At 41.3% G+C, this 19,587-nt stretch overlaps 1 protein-coding gene across 1 annotated transcript in view; it reads left to right on the top strand.

Annotated features, from left to right (window-relative positions):
* The first annotated feature begins 2,312 nt into the window (after positions 1 to 2,312).
* PCSK2 (proprotein convertase subtilisin/kexin type 2) overlaps positions 2,313 to 19,587 on the top strand; it is a 240,399-nt gene continuing 223,124 nt past the window's right edge. The window contains exon 1 of the mRNA XM_047770364.1: positions 2,313 to 2,807. Coding sequence (XP_047626320.1) covers positions 2,631 to 2,807 — 177 coding nt within the window. The 5' untranslated portion in view covers positions 2,313 to 2,630. The remainder of the gene's footprint in view (positions 2,808 to 19,587) is intronic.

Raw genomic sequence — 19,587 nt, 5'->3', positions numbered from 1 at the left:
TTTTAATTATTTAAAATGCAGATACATAAGATTCAACATTTACTAGCATTTCATCTTTGGAATTTATTTAGGAAATGAAGTATGGCTCTGTGGTTTCAGAAAAAAATTAATAAATATCTCTGAATAGATGGTAATTTCATATTCGTTTTCAAAAAGAGTTAGCTACTTTAGCTGCACTATTTCCCAACACCCATAATCTTCTAAATTGACTTATTTGATGCTCTTCAGATCTATTTTTCTAAAGTCTTGGATTTTTATCTCTGTTTCTGCTTTTGAAATGCTCTCCATGATTGTGAATCTATCTAATGTAATTTTCACATTTGGTGCCATTTTCTCAAATAACAATACAGGGTAGGAAGAACCACTTGGTATTTCTCCATACCAGCCTAGTATTTTGATTAAAAATATAGGCAAAATACAAGGGAGAGGGAGAAAGGAAGAGTTAAAGGTCTCTGAGCAAGAAAACTCTGTGTTAGAATCAAACAGATGGACTATGTGGGGTAAGCTATGGAATTACATAGGGTGATTTTTTTTTTAAATCTTGGCAGAAATGAGCCTCTGAGCAGTAAATAACTGAGGAAACTAGAGTAGCCCTGTTCCCTTTTATTAATATTTTTCCAGAAAGCTTGTCTCTATTCTGGCCCCTTTCATCTTTAGCCTGTGTCCTAGGACCTTATTAGCACTCCACTTAGCTTTTCTTAAAGGAATTCAAGTAATGATAGTAACGATAATAGTAACTGCTTAATATTTCTTATGCTTTAATCAAAATCTCCAGTAACACTTATGTTTTTATTTGGCAATGTTTGAAAGGGCTTTCGGGGAGCCAACTCTGTCAAAAATGAGATCTGCTTCAAAGATAGAATGTCTCATGGCAAAGCATATTCATTTCTACCATTAGAGCTTTGCTTGTGTAGATTCTAAATTCATGCTCAAATGAAAAGGAGGAAGTCTGCAATACATAGATGTATGTATGTATATATACATATATATGCAGTATGTCAATATTATAATATCTCTCTCTCTCTCTCTTCTCCCTCTCTTCTTCCCTCCCTCCCTCTCCTTATCTTTCTCTGGATATACTGCAAACACTTAAGATGCTGGGAAAAAAGTCTCTTACCTCTCATCCAAATAAGGTAGAATATCAAACTTTGGAGCTACACAATCTCGAGATCAGTGTACATACTCTGTAACTCAACAATATTGGAGTTGCTTTAAAACAATAGCTCTCATTTCGTTGCAGGTATTGCCTCCCTGCTTCCTCTCACTAGAGCAGGGAGAGGTCAGTAGTAAACAGTTCGTGGACTGGGAGCGCCTGTTTCTTAACTGGTTAATTTAGGTGACCCTCTGCCACTTGGCCTTAATTCGCCCCCGTCGAGGACGCTCAACTGGAGTCTTGGCCCAGAGCCTGCGATCTGTAGTTGTGCCTTCCCCAAAGCGCACCTTCACTGTCCTTGCAACCGAACGTCCCAACTCTGAGATTGCACCTCCAGGCATGTCAATCCCGCCGCAGCTTTCTTGAAGGCAATCTCAGCAGAGCAGCCCAGACTCCTGGAGGAGTCTCATCTAACCACACTTACTGGTGGGGGCGAGCCTGATCTCCTGCCAGGCTTCCCAGCTGTTTAGTTCCGGATCTGCTTGGAGCCTACCAAAAAATTAAAAAACAGCTCGCTCCTGCGTTCTTTCCCCCTTGAGTCACCCCAAGAAGGCTACTTTCCCCAAACCTCCCCCCTTGCCAGCAAGGAGAACCCAAAGTAGCTGGAGGAGGGTTAATATTTGCTTTGTTATTGAGAGAAGGGGAAGCATGTCTGCCTTGAGTGCTTGAGTGTGTGTGTGTGTGTGAGAGTGTGTGTGTGTGTGTGTGTGTGTGCGCGCGAGAGAGAGAGAGAGAGAGAGAAGTTGTTTTGCATCATAAACAGGAAAGATTAGGGAGAGGCCATTGCCCTAACTCCCCTCAGGGCCTCAGAGAGCGGCACACATCGTAATTCCCTTTCCAGAGCTCTACAGATTTCCACAAACAGTGACATCACTCTGGCGCCGCCGACCAGATTTCAGCTGGGGGGATTTTCCTGGGAGCGTGCGAGCCCGGGTTGGGCAATGGAGGAGCTCTCCAGGGTGCTGAAGGGGGCGGGGGCGCGGGCTCTCCGCGAGGCGCCCCCCGCCGGCGGAGGCGGACCGGCCAGGCCGGGGGCGGGCAGAGGCGGGACCGGGGCGGCCCAGGGCGGGGCCCACCGCTTCTCCAGCCCTCATTGGCTGCTGGCCGGAGCGCGTCACCAGGGCTGGTGCTCTCCTCCCGCCCCAGTGGAATTGGAGCTGAGGAGGAGCTGAAAATGCAGATTTAGCATCAAGCACAGATATACTCGCTCTTTCTCTGAGATACACACAGCTCCCCACATTAGCACCTCTGCGAGCAAGCTGGGCTGCCTGACTACACGGCTTCCCCGCCAGTCAGATGCTACAGAACACACATTGATTTGCTTTCCAAACCCTAATCAGTCTTTCTATACACAAAGATTTAAAAAAAAAACTATATATATATACATATATATTTTTTTTATTTGCACCTTCCTTGCGCGACCACTGCTCCTCCAGCCTGCGCGCCTTCTAACACCACTTTTCACTCCCAAAGAAAGATGAAAGGTGGCTGTGTCTCCCAGTGGAAGGCGGCCGCCGGGCTCCTCTTCTGTGTCACGGTTTTTGCGTCTGCCGAAAGACCGGTCTTCACAAATCATTTTCTTGTGGAGTTGCATAAAGGGGGAGAGGAAGAAGCTCGCCAAGTTGCAGCAGAACACGGCTTTGGAGTCCGAAAGGTAAGCTCTCCCTTGCATTTCTCCTGTTGTTTCAAAACGGGGACAGCCCTGCGCAATCTCATTGCAGATTTGCAAGTTTTCTCTTTCTCGTGCGATGCAGATATTCTGCCATGGACTCTTTAACACGACATTGCCTCCGGTGATCTTTCACAGGTTATGTAATTAAAATGCCCTTCAAATTGTACTCGTAAGGTCATAAAAACAATTTATTACTCTTTGACTTGGTGACCAAAACAGGGTAACTAAACACCTTTCAAACAATGCGGCGCGCCCGGTCGGCTGTCCGAGCTACCAAGTTCTCTGGGCTGCCAGGGGATGGAGGTAGGAAGCGCTAAACATCTGGGCTTGGGGTTGGCTGACTCGTCCGGGATATCGCCCCCGCCCCCATCTCCCAGAGAAAGCTTAGTTTCTGACCCACAGGGCTGCAAGCTTGGACGTTGCAATTCATCCCCGTGCTTTTCGAACCCCGCACCAGGAGGACTTCCCTCCCTGACTTCAGTCCTTGCTCTAGGGACTACAGCTCCCTGGCTCCTGGAGACTTGTAGACAAAACTGGTTTTTCGTTCTAAAAATAAGCGCTGAACTTCCCACTCTTGCGCGCGACCACCACCACCCACCCCGAAGTGTACTCAGCCTTCTAGCTCACAACTCAGAGCTGTAGGCGCTGGAGAGGCAGATTTTTTGAGGAGAGTTCTCTACGGAGAAGTCGGGGTGTCTCTCCTGGTATGTGGGCGGTCGGCTTGGCTTTTCCACAAGAAGGCGGGGATCCCCATTCCAAGAAGTTGTCAGAGTTCAACTATTTCGGCAGCTGGATGAGGTTCCCAGCCTAGGATGCTTGGAACTCCTTTGGAGACTCCAGGATACCCAGTCTGGGAGGGCGAGGGGGAGGGAGAGCATTGGATGGGGTCCAGGGCTGACCTATTCGTTCTTCCTGCGAAATATCTTGCCAGCGATCTCAAGTGTCCTTAGGGGACCTGGCGAGAGGTAGAGTGGGGTGAGGGTACAAGGAGAAGTCGAGGCCAGCAGAGCCTAGAGGACGTCGGAATGAGATCTGGCAACCAGAGGGCTGGCCGGATAGAGGTCTGTGGGATTCTGGGCCCCATGTCTTCCCCCTTGATCCCAGGACAGAAGGTTGAGTTGAACAGCGGGTGCTTCTGGTTGCTGCTTTTGCCTCTCAAGGGCAGCGCGAACTCAGTCCCTTGGTCCCAACTTCCCACGCCTCCCGCCTCCCTCCCAGCTGCCGCGAAGCCTCCTTCACCTGCTGCGGGTTCTCCCGCCTCGGTGGGGCGTTGGCCACCGCGATTTCGACCCCCCCAGTGGGGTTGACAGCGAGTTTGCCAGAGGTCTGGGAAGAGGCGCCGGGGCTGTCAGTGGCGCGCGGGTGGGTCGTGCAGAAGGAACTTGTTGCTCCCGGGAAGCGTGGGTGGAGCAGGGGAGAGGAGACGCCAGCTGAAGGAGCAGCCCGCTGCCGCTCTGGCCTCGGGCCTGGGGACTGTTTCCTGAGTGTCGCCAACACGATAAACAAGCAAACCCTCCTTCCTTCCCACCCCGCCCCGAAACTTGGTAAGATTCAGGACCCAGGCGCCATAAATACAGTAGTAACTATTATTGGTTGACAGTTACTGGGAACCTTCATGTGAGGGAGTCTACATTACATACACTTTTTATTTTTCATTTTTAGAAATTGACGTATAGTTGATTTACAATGTTGTTGTAATTTCTGCAGTGCAACAAAGTGATTCAGTTATAGATATGCACATATCCATTCTTTTTCAGATTCATTTCCCATACAGGTTATCACAGAATATTAAGTAGAGTTCCCTTTACATCCCTTTATTTAATCCTCTCAACAAGTCTGAGGAAGCTACTGTTATGATTAAGCCTATGGTTCTGAAAAGGAAACTGGCTCAGATAAGGGCCCAGGATGAATACAGCCAAGAATTTAAACACAGATCTTTCAGAGATGAACTTAAACTCTTTACTCGTACCACATCAAGCTGAGTGCTCTGCAGAGTGTACTGGCTTTTAGGGTATGCTGAAAAGGGATGTGGCATTAGGCTCAAAAAAAATCAGCTCTGCCAAAAAGGCTGCAGTTGATGCAAAAATACCTGTTACTCTTTTCCCCTACCACACCGCTTTCCATGTTGTGGGCATACCCTTAGGATTTGATCTTAGAAATGTAACCAAATCTAGGTATAGCTGAGGCTGATAATGGCTTAACGTATTAATTCTCCAAGAGTTATCTTTTTTGAAAATACAGAGGTAAACAGCTTAATAAAAGATTTACAGTTTTGGTGGTAGGATTTGAGCAAGACAATCTCATCATAAATGAATCAGAATCCTCTCAATATACTTATCCTAAAATCTCAGGTAACTCCTACTTTGAGGCGAAATCCGATACCTAAACCTCTTTCACTCTCATTCTGTCTTGGAGAGGAACCCACTGGTTTTGCATTACAGCCTCAAACCTGCAATTCCTATCTAAGGAGAAATAGGATTTTAACCTTGCCATAACTCCTTACCTCTCCATAACCTCTCAGAAGTATTATCTCTTATCCAGATGATTTTTGTTCTGATACATATCTAGGTAAAAAAAATCAGTCTATAGCAAGAAACTTCTGATGAATTGTTACACAAAGCTACACTTGTCTAGAATAAACCCACTTTTCCTCCATTGGATCCATGTCCACCCACCCCCCAAGCCTGAGCGTCAAACCTTCCCTGATGGCAGGAGATTTCCCTTCTCCTGATTCCTGTGGGATTAAAAAAGCAAAGGCTACATGACACAAGCTGGAACCTTTTGTCACTTGTCATCTAGTCATTTCATTTATGTAGTAAATATGGGTTGTTATCTTCCTGCTTAACAGGTAAATATTCAGGGATGGAATTTTCTATATTTCTAGTTCCCTCATCAGAGCCAGCATATCACTGGGTTTGACAGCCTGTAAGAAAACTTCTTAGTTTTATTTACTCCTCCAGGTCTCCCAAACACTGTCCCATCTTGATTTCATCATGCTCTACTGTGCTTTTGTCAACATTTGTTTTTCATTTTAAACCCTCAGTACCTCCTTCTCTTTCTTCCCTCTAACACTTAGGATACCCACCAGCTCCCAACTGCCTCATCCTCCCAGAGGCTTAGTGTTGGACAGCAAATATATTTATTCATTCATCCTAAATGAGGGTGGGCTATCCACCTGGAGGTACCTGATCTTTTACTAAATTATCTAATCTCATGAACTTAAGAGGTAGAAATTATTGTCATCAGCTCTAATTCTCAGATTAAACACTTAAAGTTCCCAAGATATTAAAAGTAACTGCTTATATCTGGAAAGTGGACAAAAAAAAAAAAAACTCAGATTTAAAGCTAAATTTTCTTTGCGGAAAATAATTTTATTTTTCTATCATGCTGCCTCCAAGAAGCCTTCCCTGACTGCCAAGAACTCTGCCTTTTGGGAACCATTTAAGAGTTCAGATTTTTTCCTTGCCTTTATTTCTTTTTGCCGTTTTCTATATCAGACAATTATCTTGTATTGACATATGAACATATGTCATTCAGTAATGTGTATGACTATATACTTCTTCAGATTGCTTATAAGTCTTCCAAGATGCTATGTCCTTTGATGGCCTCTGTATTTAGTACATTTGCCTATCTACAGGGTATTTAATGAGTATTTGTTGATTATTTTGCCTGACTCTTATAAAACCATGAGCGCACAAATATGTTTCCTCTCAAAAATAGAATAAAAATACCTATAACTTTACCCTTGGAAAGGTGTGTTAAAACTGAATTTTTCTATTTTGTCATGACCTGGCCCAAAGATGTAAGTTAACCAGAGAGGATGCATATCTCTGGGAGAATGAGTTTGCAATAATAATGACAAAGGCATTATTCTAAAGATTACCTTAACATTCTCAATACACTACCAATTTTAATTTCTTTGAAAAAGAAAAAGAAAATTATTTATTAAAGAAACATGTCAAGGGTGGCCAAAAATCAACTGAGAATTCAGGTATAAATCCAAACAAAGGACAATGAAGTGTTTTTGTTTCACTATGATATATTTTATTTTTTTGCCCATGTAGGACTGATGATTACACAAGTAAAATCATGTGACCACATTTAAGCATATAATGTTTTTAAAAATTTTTTAATATAATAGTAATTGTGCTATTATATAATGAAAGAATAAACTTCTTGCCATTTTAGTTTTATTACAGTTTGATATAATTTAGGAAAGAGCACAGCTTGATGAAATTTCACAAACTGAGCACACCTGTGTAACCCACACCCAAATGAAGAGATACGATATGATCAGTCTTCCATAAATCCCCCTTTTGCTCACTTGGGTAGTTTTTAGCTTTAGGCTCTTATAAATATTTCTTCTATGGATACTGTAGTGTATGCATTTATACCTTCCCATTGGGACTATCCCTAGGAATATCAGTTTTCCGTTGCTGTATAACAAACTACTACAAATTTAGGGGTCTAATACTACACAAATTTATTATTTCTTAGTTATCATGAATAAGGAGCCTGGCACACTTTAGTTGGCTCTTCTGCTTAAGGCCCCGTAGACTGAATTCAAGATATTGACCAGCTGTGTCCTCATTGAGAGACAGGACTAAGGGAAAATCCTCTTCCAAACATGTTCAGGGGTTTGTTTGTTTGTTTTTGTTTTTTAGGGTCCCATCTGCGCACATGAAAGTTCCTGGGCTCTGGGTCGAATTGGAGCTGCAGCTGCTGGCCTATACCACAGCATAGCAATACCAGATCTGAGCTGTGTCTGCAACCTACACTACAGCTCACGGCAACGTCAGATTGTTAACATACTGAGTGAGGCCAGAGATCGAACCCACATCCTCATGGATGCCAGTTGGGTTCTTAATCTGCTGAGCCACAACAGGAGCTCCCATATTCAGGTTTTTACAAGAATTAAGCTCCTTGTAGTTGTAGACCTGGAGACTTATTTCACTTTCTTGCTGGCTACCGGACCAGAACTACTGTCAGCTTCTAGAGGCTACCCTCATGACCTTGACCCATGACCTCCTCTATAAGCCTTCTCACACTCTCCCCCTTCAAATCTCTTCCTTTGGGAAGGAACATCCCACCTAACCTGATTAGGTTGGGCCCATTCAGGAAAATTTCTCTTTTGATTCTTTTGATTAATTCAAGTAAACTGATTTGAGTCCTTAACTACATTTGATAATCCTCATCACCTCTGTCATATGATGTAATCTAATCACAGAAGTGAAATTCATCCTAGTCACAGTCCTGCCCATAATCAAGGGCAGGGGACTGCACAGGGCACATACAGCAGTGGGCGAAAACATTGGAGCCCCTCTCAGAATTCTACCTACCATAGACAAACTGACAGTTATCCAAAGTAGTTTTGACAATTTACATTCTTGCCAGCAGTGTGTGAAGATTCCAATTGCTCCACATTCCCACCAACACTTGCTGTTTTATTCCTTTTAGCTATTTTGATGTGTATGCAGTGGCATCTAGTTGTGACTTAACTTTACGTTTCCCCTGATGAGCAGTTGAAGCTGAATACCTCTTTCTATGCTTATTGGTGATTCAGATAGCCTTTTTTATACAGTATTTGCTCTGGTCTTTTTTCTTTGGGGTCATCTGTCTTAATTTTTGGCTTGTAGGAGTTCTTTGCCTATTATGGATAGGAATCTTTTTTTTTTTTTTTTTTTTTTTGTCTTTTAGGGCTGCACCCACCGCATATGAAAGTTCCCAGGCTAGGGGTCAAATCAGAGCTACAGCTGCTGGCCTACACCACAGCCACAGCAATGTGGGATCCACTTTGCATCTGTGACCTACACCACAGCTCATTGCAATGCCAGATCCCCGACCCACTGAGTGAGGCCAGGGATCAAACCTATACCCCCACGGATACTAGTCATATTCGTTTCCACTGCACCACAATAGGAACTCCCTGGATAGAAATCTTTTGTCAGATATATGTATTTTGAATATTTATTCTAACCCTTCTATTGATGTTTTAATATCTCAACAATATTGAATCCATATTTTTACTCTCATATCTGCATGCAATCAACTGTCAGTCAAAAGAAGAATTCTCTAAACATATTCCCCTGTCCTCTTAGTATGGTTTCATGGAAGGGGAGGTGGGGGACAGAAATAACAGTTTTGATAGTAAGTATTTCCAAAAAGATTCTATCTAAGAAACCCTTAAGGGACAGTTTTTCTGGAACTACAAGATCTACTACCAAGGAGGAAAGGGGGCCCAGAACACTACTTCCCCAATACGGCTGCTATGAATTCCTTTTGGACTCCATCTTAATACATTATGCCTTAGGTTAAGTTCCAACTCACCCCATAAGCCTTCTCTGACCTTATCTTCCTCCTAGGCCAGAGTATTCTCTATCTCTTTGGAATTTCCATTGCATAAAATCTGTTCCTTTCTCTTGGACCAGTCACCAAACCAGTCACAGCACTCACCATGCCCAATAACCCTCCTGTGGCTGAAGGGAAAATAGGAGCAGTGATGCTGAAAGGAAAAGATGATGAGATTTGCTGTCAGACAGCACTGGAGACTTGACTAGGTTATGAAATCCCTCAGAGGCAAATTTTATATGAAATGGTTAATAATATATGAGAGTTGTGAAAGATCAATAATATAGTACATGTAAGGTTCTGGACATAGTGCTGAGTGTACAGAATAAAAACAGTATTGGTAGTAATAATAATAAGGTGGTGACATAGTCAATTTTTTTTTACTCAATAAAGCAGTTGTGGGTTGTACTTTCTTAGGAGTGACAACTAATTGCATGAGGAATATACACTCAACCCAATGGAAACCCCATCCATGAGTTAGCCATAGTTCATGAGATGGCCTAGCCCAAATAATTCCACAGCCTATAATTCATTATAGATCAAGGTATTTATCTTGACTTGTTGCTACAGAGTGGACAGTGGAGACTAGGCACCATGAAAGAGTCCATCCAGGTCATGGGAGAAGCAAATGTAATAACTTCCAGCTCAACTTCCCAATAAAAGAACTCTGACAAAGGCATAAAGTTAATCACCAAACTAATTTCCTCTTCTATAAGAGCCGCAGAAAGACTACGTTCCCCAGCCTGCCCTGCAGGTAGGGGGATCATATGGCAATTCCAGCCAATGTGTTATAAATTGATGTGCACTTCATCTGGGCTTGATGCGTTAAAAATTCTCCATAGGTTGGTTTTCCACACTCTTTTCTCTTACGAGGCTTAATGCGATTGAGAACAATAATTTTGGAAACAAATGCCAAAGATGACAGAGTCACAAGATAAAAGGAGCCTAGATCCCTGATTCCTGATTTAGAAGACCTTAATGAATGAGAAATTAAACTATTATATTAAGACACTGAGAATTGGGAGTTTATCTTTAGAACATCCAGCACTACCCAAACCAGTACACTCTCAATAAATACTCCATTTCTTAAGTTGCTTAAGTAACTCTCCAAACATTGCAGCCAAATCAAGCCAAATCACTGTAATAATAAACTTTTTGTTGTTGTTGTTGTTGTTGTTGCTATTTCTTGGGCCGCTCCCGCGGCATATGGAGGTTCCCAGGCTAGGGGTCCAATCGGAGCTGTAGCCGCCGGCCTACGCCAGAGCCACAGCAACGCGGGATCCGAGCCGCGTCTGCAACCTACACCACAGCTCACGGCGACACCGGATCGTTAACCCACTGAGCAAGGGCAGGGACCGAACCCGCAACCTCATGGTTCCTAGTCGGATTCGTTAACCACTGCGCCACGACGGGAACTCCTGTAATAATAAACTTTTAAAGACTTGTGAGAGTCTTTTGATTTTTGTGTCATAATGTCAACTAAATTTTCAGGTCTTTGTGATTTGTCTTCTCCAGCAAGAATATAAAATTCAGGAGTTCCCGTCGTGGCGCAGTGGTTAACAAATCCGACTAGGAACCATGAGGTTGAGGGTTCAATCCCTGCCCTTGCTCAGTGGGTTAACGATCTGGCATTGCCATGAGTGTGGTGTAGGTCGCAGTCGTGCTCGGATCCTGCGTTGCTGTGGCTCTGGCATAGGCTGGCAGCTACAGCTCCGATTAGACCCCTAGCCTGGGAACCTCCATATGCCGTGGGAGTGGCCCAAGAAATGGCAAAAAGACAAAAACAACAAAAAAAGAATATAAAATTCATCCAACACTCTGTCCCTTTCATTGGCAACCAATATGCCCTACTCATAGTAGGTACTCATTATATGCTTCTTAACTATTAAAGACACTTGGGTCACAAGATGATGATATAGCCTCAGAGAGAAGGTACTTGAAGAATTAGTCTCTAAGAAACTATCCCTGTTGTATCCATTTATTTATAGGCAGAACTTTAGCTAGGAAATAGAAGTCGTTGATGACTAGCAAATCACTGACCAACAGTCTCCTGTGTTTCCCTAAAATTCCCAACTTAGAAATTAGCAAAAAGACAAAAAAAAAAAAGATTCAAATAATAACAGGAGAGTTGAAAAACAGGAGTTACAGCTTGGCTTTCCCTATTAAGATGTATTCATTATAGCTAAAGACAATTAAGTGTATAAAATCCACTGATGTTTAGGGAATCAAGAAATAATATCTGAATTAACACTTCTATACTAAATGTAATGTTTGCATATTAATGGATGGCTTCTACATGAGATATGTAGAAAAAGCAATAAACTCTCTTGACAAATTGTTTTTGTCCCAAAAGCTCATTTGACCATGGCTTTTGGATAATGTTGTGACGTGCTGAGATCCTCTGATGAGAATAATTGAAAATAATAAACTTTTAGGTTGAAAGTGAAACATTGACATAAACTCTTAATTTTCTGACATAGAATGAAATAAATTTAAGAATCTTACAGTATGTTAATTGTTTCCCCATTAGAAAGTTGACAAGAACAAGAAGGGGACTCTTGGATCCTAGAGTGTTTCCTCATTGGTAACTTTAAATGTGGCACCAACTCCCCTAAACATCCAGTTCTTCTAGTTTTTCCAAAAATAGATTCACTTAATGTTCACTGTATGTCAAGGTAGAAAAATCTTAAAGAAAGATGAGAAAGGTAGAAAACTATTTATTTGGGGACATCAAGATCATGAAGATGATAACTTAGATTTAAAACATTTGCAAACTGTTGCTAACAACATCAGAGAAAATAGTTTTGACCAGGGACATTTGAGTTTCACTGTTTCAAAGTTTTAATATAAATTGAGGGTAACAACGTTGTCAATCTTGCTTTCTATATAAACACAATGCCTGACAAACCTAAGCCTGCAATGAATACTTGTTGAGTGTATGATGTAATTCATGTTGGTATTAGACAATTGAGCATCTTTTCTCTTAAGAGTTAAATGAATAAAGAAATAAAATATGTAAATTATTCAGTTTGGAGGATGGTAAATACCTCAATGTGAGGGTTGTATTTTATACTTTGTGGCATTTGTGAATGCCTTGAATGGGAATAATCAAGTTAAATAACTTGAGATAAGGTAACAGTCCTTAATCACATGAAAAATATAGTAATATTATTGTTTTGCTGATGTTATACATTCTCATTTTTTAAAAAATATCAAGTAATACCAAAAAAACACTGGAAGAAAGTATTATCTTTTATTACCCCAAATCACATTACTCAGAAATAATCATTGCCAGCATTAGGTAAACGATATTGTAGATACTTTTGTCAGACTATATATGGAGAGAGAAGAAATAAATTGTTTAACAGAACTGGGATCATATTAAACACATTTTTTTTAATTTTTAAATTTTTCATTTTTTAATAGTTATTTCCCCAATACAATTTTTTTTCTACTGTACAGCATGGTGACCCAGTTACACACACATGTATACATTCTATTTTCGCACATCATCATGCTCCATCATAAGTGACTAGACATAGCTCCCAGTGTGACACAGCTTAATTATTTAATTACTATAGAATTTAACAGAAAGAAAGGAAATTGAAAGAAAACTGAGGAAATTGTTAAACTTCAGATAAATTGGATACATAAAAGAGATATTATTTCCCAATAGAGCTCCCTGAAATTAAGAAAAAATATTATCGTGTACAAAACTTAGAAGTTTGTGGTTATTTTATGTATAAATGACAGATAGATCTAATCACATATTTAGTTAGTTAAAATTTTCAACTTCATTAAATTATCTGTGATTTGCAAAGTGAGGAAATAAACACCCTAACACTTCCTCCTCTATTCCAATGTTTGTTAGGCACATAATTATTTTCATGTCAAGTTAGTATGTAAATATTTAACCTTCTGCTAATGACCATAATTAATAACCTTGCTTATATTGGTTCTATATTAAGATTTCTTCTAATTTCATAACGATTCCTTTTACCAGCACTTGTTCAATCCCAAATTCTTCATTTTCATTCATCTCTTGGTTAACTGACTTTTACTGAAAAATGAAGAGCTTAGCCTGCACTTGAAAAAGGAACTCTCCTCTTTCTGAGATAAAAGAGAAGAATGGGCAGATGAAGTTCAGTTTTTAGGTCACAGAGAAAGATATCAGGAGAATATCCACTTAGGAGTGACAGTTATTTCAAAGATGTAAGAGGCGAGGTCAAGGCTTAGAGTGAGGGAAGCGGTGCTGGGGTGGGGCTTCAAAAGAGATAAAATTTTATCCACTGCTAATGGGAATGAAGAGGATGCTGATAAAGCACAACCAAAAACTTCTGGCCAGTACTGAGGGGCCAAGTGGTGGAGAGTGGGTTTATAGTAGCACCAACTGAGTCATTTTCTTAAATAGCACTCAAATGAGAGTAGTGGAAGTTGGGAGAGAGAAAAATGGAGTTTTTAAACAATGGACTATCCATAAGATAGAAGAGAAGCAGACTGAAGGAGAGAGCTATGGTTAATGAGCGTGGTGTTGGAACTCAAGATTCCCCAAATTGAGCATTTCCAGACAATGAGGTTCATGGGGGTGAAAGAGAGGTGAAGGAGGTCAAGGGGCTGAAAGTCAAGTGCACAAGCATCCATCCACATGCACCTCCATCATGCCACAGCTAAACAGCTCTGCCAAGAAAGAGTGTTCAGAGAAAAATTAAGAGAAGAAGTTCTAGGACAAAATCTTAGATCCTATCTACAAGACAGAAACAGATCACAGACATGGAGAGCAGACTTGTGATTGCCAGGGGAAGGGGAGGGAGTGGAATGGACCAGGAGTTTGGGGTTGCTAGATGCAAACTATTACATTTAGAGTGGATAAACAATGAGGTCCTACTGGATAGCACAGAGAATTATGTCCAATCTCATGAGTTAGAACATGATGGAAGATGATATGAAAAAAAAGACTATATATATATATATATATATATATATATATATATATATATATATGATTGAGTCACTATGCTATATGGCAGAAATCAAGGAAACATTACACTCAATTCCTGGCTTCCCTTCTCTGTAAATCAGCTATACTTTAATAAAAAAATTTTTAAAAAATTTGAGAACTTTGGGCATAGAGGAAGAAATAGGAGACAGAACTTGGACTGTTAGAGACAGAAAAGGATAATTGAAAGCGTGCTGGGCTGTGAAAGGAATGGAGATGAGGATTAAGAAAGAAAGAATGGAGCAACAATGGCCATTGGTTTTAGAGTCATAGGAGATGTGTGTTGGTTTGCATCCCCAGGAGTAGCCCCTGGGACAAGGATTAAATGCAAGTTGTATATTCAATGAACAATTCTCAAAAATACTGGTAGGGGAGTAGGGAATTGAGACAGAGAAGGGAAGCCAGGAATTGCGTGCATTATAGAGCAAGTTGTTACTGTGGTTAACCAGGGCTCAACCCCACTAGGAAACTCTAGGAGCTGGTTTAGAACACATATCTCAGAGTCATTCTGACTAAAGGGTGAGAGAGCTGGGTATTTATATGCCAATTGCAAGCAGACATTGTTTCATGACTGATAGTTATTTCTAAGTGGCATTGACTCTCCAGCATTTTGACCTGGCACGGAATCAAACAGAGCAGAACTTGGCCACCAGAGAAAACTCTCAGGCAAATAGATTCAGAGGCTTGCATGCACTAAATGCTAAGACCCAAAGGAATTTGAGCAGGAAAGTGATAGGGTCTGCTGCAGGAAGGAAGCCAAATTGTGAAGAGTGCAGTAAGTACGATGAGGAAGGGGTATCGAGTGTAGACAATTTCTTTGAGACGTGTAGTGGTAAAGAAAGGACAAGAAGAAAAGTATTATTACAATGACTTAAATTTATGTGGTATTTAATGGTTTTTATGAATAGTGGTTTCTAAATACTTGTCAGACACTTAGAGACTGGTGCTCCACCAAAATATTGTGACATACCTGGCTGATTATTCTAACTGGTTTATCCAGACTCGTTTAAATTTTGACAAATAATAACTGTAATTATGAAATTACAGCCTGTCAGAGCTGAAAGGATCTTGGAAATGCATTAGTTTAACCCTTAATTTGACACATGAGGAAAAAGAGATTAAACATGACATTTATGCTCCTAACTATTTGCAATAGGCATTTGAATCCTGTGGCTTCCTGGCTGGGGTTCAAACAAAGCATCATCAGAACCATCACCCTGGGTGAGAGATCTATGAGTGATTAGCCACATAAACTAACTTGGTCTGTCGATACCAGTTCATTTCAGGTCTGCTTTTCACAATTTTACCCTAGAATTTTTATGGATTCCAATTTTTATGGATTTCCCAAACAAAACTGCTCAAGGATTGCAGGGTTACACACCAAAAACAACCTATAGGATTTACATCTAGTAAAAAAATAGAATAGAATTTTATATTTCTTGGACTACCTCCATAGGGACTGACACACTGCTATACATTTACAAAGCACCCAATAAATATAAAAATAAATGATTAGAGGAGTTCCCATCGTGGCGCAGTGGTTAACGAATCCGACTAGGAACCATGAGGTTGTGGGTTCGGTCCCTGGCCTTGCTCAGTGGGTTAACGATCCTGCGTTGCTGTGAGCTGTGGTGTAGGTTGCAGACGCGGCTCAGATCCTGCATTGCTGTGGCTCTGGCGTAGGCCGGTGGCTACAGCTCCGATTGGACCCCTAGCCTGGGAACCTCCACATGCCACGGGAGCGGCCCAAGAAATAGCAAAAAGACAAAAAAAAATAAAAAAATAAAAATAAATGGTTAGAAAAAAAATCTAGGAGTTCCCATTGTGGCTCAGCAGAAACGAATCTGACTAGAATGCATGAGGACATAGGTTCAATCCCTTGCCTTGCTCATTGGGTTAAGGATCTGGCGTTGCCGTGAGTTGTGGTGTAGGTCACAGATGTGGCTCAGATCCCACTTTGCTGAGGCTGTGGTATAGGCCAGCAGCTACAGCTCCAATTCAACCCCTAGCCCAGGAACCTCCATATGCCATGCATGCAGCCCTAAAAAGACAAAAACAAAAACAAAAAACTAAAGGTTTGGCATTATCATCAGATGCTCACTAAATGACATACAAATGTGTCATAAGATGCTGCAGTCAGGAAAACCAAGCATGTTAGGAAAAGTTATAAGGAAAGGTTATCAGAGCGTCCTAATTTGTGCCTGTGTTAATAACATCAATTAATTAATTACCATTAACAGCCCAAAACTTTATGACTTAATGAGAAATTAAGATGGCACTGACAGAGGAGAATAAGCAGATTCACAAATCCTATCTTTCCTCGCCTTTAGCTTGTTCTCCACTTCTGTGACGGGGGAAATATCAATTTCATCAGGAAGCTAACAGTTCTCTTCAAAAATGATGGAAGTTCAAACACAAGAAGGTAATTGGCAGGCAAAGGTCAATTTTAGTCAGTTCCCATTGACTGCATTTCTAGGGAACATCAACTTAGAATGGGAGCCCAAGAGAGACCTTGCAGAGCCTGTAACATGGGGAGAAGGATAGGAAACAAGCTGCTATTTTTTTATTTTATATTTTTATTTATTTTTTGCTTCTTGTGGCATATGAAAGTTCCCAGGCTCAGAGTGGAATTGGAGCTACAGCTGCCGGCCTACACCACAGCCTCAGCAATGTTGGATCTGAGCCATGTCCGAGACCTATACCACAGCTCATAGCAATGCCAGATCCTTAACCCACTGATTGAGGCCAGGGATCAAACCCACATCCTCATGATACTAGTCTGGTTCATTACCACTGAGCCACAACAGGAACACTGGAAACAAGCTATTGTTGACCTCCCAAAGTCTAGGAGCAGAATCATGGGTGGGGGGTGCAGAATCAGGCCAAAGAAACCTTGGAGTGTTTTCAGTGAGGCTTCTCATGAAACAAATTTGGACCCAGCAGCTGAAGCCTGAAACAAACCATCCTGGCCATTAACTTAGAAAGGAGGAAAGGACTAAAGAAAAGTTATGAGAGTTTGAAACCAATGGACAAAGAACATAACAGAAGCGACAGTCATAGCAGGGGAAAGGATGGAAGCAAAATATTCAGTTCTTTCAACATATATTTAGTACATTCGGTAAGGAAGTATGATATCAGACACTGAGACTTGGACTTGGGAATAAGTAAGAAAGTTTTCAGATATTGAGGAGACACTGTTTAAGTCTTTGGTTGTGTCACATTTACTAAGTCCCATTGGCCAAGGCAAGCGACATGGCCAAGTTCAGAGCCAGTGTGGGAGGGAACTAATCAAAGGCATTGATAGAGACATAAACAAAATAAGGACCATTACTACAACATTCTACTACTGGACCCCCTGGGAGTTAACATGTTTCTGAGTTATCCCATCAAAGGGTGAGCAAGCCAGGAAATGTAGCCACCATTCTTCCTTGGTTGAGGATTACACCTGAGGAACATCAAACCCCTTGTACTTCTGCCAGCCCCACACGGACCAAGCATACATCCACAGTCAGAGCCCAGCCTCAAGCAGAGGGATACATGAAGACCTTGGCATGTATAGGTACTGTCTACACATGACCTCCAGGGAGGTAAAAGGAATGCAGGAAGGACATCAAAACCTCATTTGTTACACTGAGGACATAAGTTGGATAAACTAGAAAAATCACAAATAGAGCAGCTCTTTTTAAGCAACTAGAGCCCTGGCAGTATGTTTTGTGACGGAGCTATGTTATAGTACACGTGATGAAGAAATGACTGTCAGCAGAAGGGAAGTCTTCACAAGGAGGACAATGTCAAGTTGAAGTGAATTTACATTAAGTCTCATAATTTCAACAAGTTAAAATGAAAGGGGGCTTATAGAGGATGGTGCAGCCCATGAAACAAAGTACATAGAGATTTTAGAAGGATTACAATTGGTTTTGCTTGACTAGACACGAAAAGAGATAGAAGGAGAGGCCAAAAAAAGTGAACCAAGGTCAGTTCACGAGGGATCATCCACATCATGTTGGAAGTCTGGATTTTGTTGACAGGTAGAAGCAGGTATTAAAGGCTATTTGGAAAGTATAACAGAGTGGTCATGTACAGGAAACCTAGGATAACAAGTTGAGCTAGTAGTGAAGTGAAGGAATCTTGATCTCCAAGGCTTCTTTTTGTCCTAGGAAAACCTTCATGACCTGGAAGCAGGTAGCACCATCTCTTTTAACAGATGATGCTACTATGGAATCAGGTTATGTGTCTTTGATCCCATTGCCATTGGCTAATGACATCAGGAATATTAACAGCTTAATTATTGTCTTTGAAGCCACCGTGAATGGCTGGTAGAGGCAGCCGGTTTGATCATGAAATTTATTCCAGCTAAGAACCAAATGATTAAATGCATCCTCCTTCCTCCTCCAACACACAAATACATAATCTGAAACAAGCCCCCTAACTTAGAAGCCAAAAAGAAAATCCAGGATGGTAATGTTGTCCCAGCACACTCCATAAGTAGCTTATTCCCTGCTATTCCAAAGGAATAGTGCATATTCTTAAGTTTTCATTTCTGAGATTATATATGGAAACTTTGCCTTAGGCTAAAAAGGGACTGTTTGTGAGTGAGACTCTTCCCCTGTCTCACTCACTGTGTGGTTGTCATTTTAGACCTGATATAAATCAGTTATATTGTTCTTGTTAATAAATCATAGTTTGAATCCCACTGTGGGCTATTATCTCAGTTCTGCAACAACAAACCACCATGGATACCCCAAGTTGTTTCAATTTTTGTGCCTCTGGTAGTAGGGAAGAGTGGCTCCCAGAATCACAGAAAAGAGTTGACTGCTGTCCATGGTGAACAAATGCTTAGGAGAAGCTTAGAAATGAGCAAGGTTGACCTAGAGCCAGGTGTCCTGAGTCCTAGGTCAAGTACTTTCTACTCTTCCCTCTATCTTCCCTTCAAATAGCTAATTCCCTCCTGACAAATAGCTAGAACATGATGTAAGATATTTTGAGAAAAATAATGTATATATATGTATGACTGGGTCACTATGCTGTACAGCAGAAATCAGCACAACACTGTAAGTCAACTATACCCTAATAAAAAATCAATCTAAAAAAATAGAATGGATAAAAAGGGAAAAAAAGAATAGCTAATTCCAAAGGAACATCTATCCACACAATCATATTTCATTGACAAGTTTTTATTGAGCCCTGCAGAGATAAGGCACATTGAAAAAGATGAGTCCTACAGGCACAAAGATGACATATTTAGATTTATGTGCAAAGAAAAGCCTATTATAGTTCTCTAGACCCCACCCCACCCCACCCCACCCCACCCTTTTTTTTGTCTTTTCTAGGGCCACACTCGCAGCATATGGAGGTTCCCAGGCTAGGAGTCCAATCAGAGCTGTAGCCTCTGGCCTATGCCGCAGCAACAGCAATTCG

The sequence above is a fragment of the Phacochoerus africanus genome, chromosome 3, assembly GCF_016906955.1.
Source record: "Phacochoerus africanus isolate WHEZ1 chromosome 3, ROS_Pafr_v1, whole genome shotgun sequence".
NCBI lineage: Eukaryota > Metazoa > Chordata > Mammalia > Artiodactyla > Suidae > Phacochoerus > Phacochoerus africanus.
The sequence above is the reverse complement of the archived record's forward strand: the minus strand, read 5'-3'. Positions and strand labels throughout refer to the sequence as shown.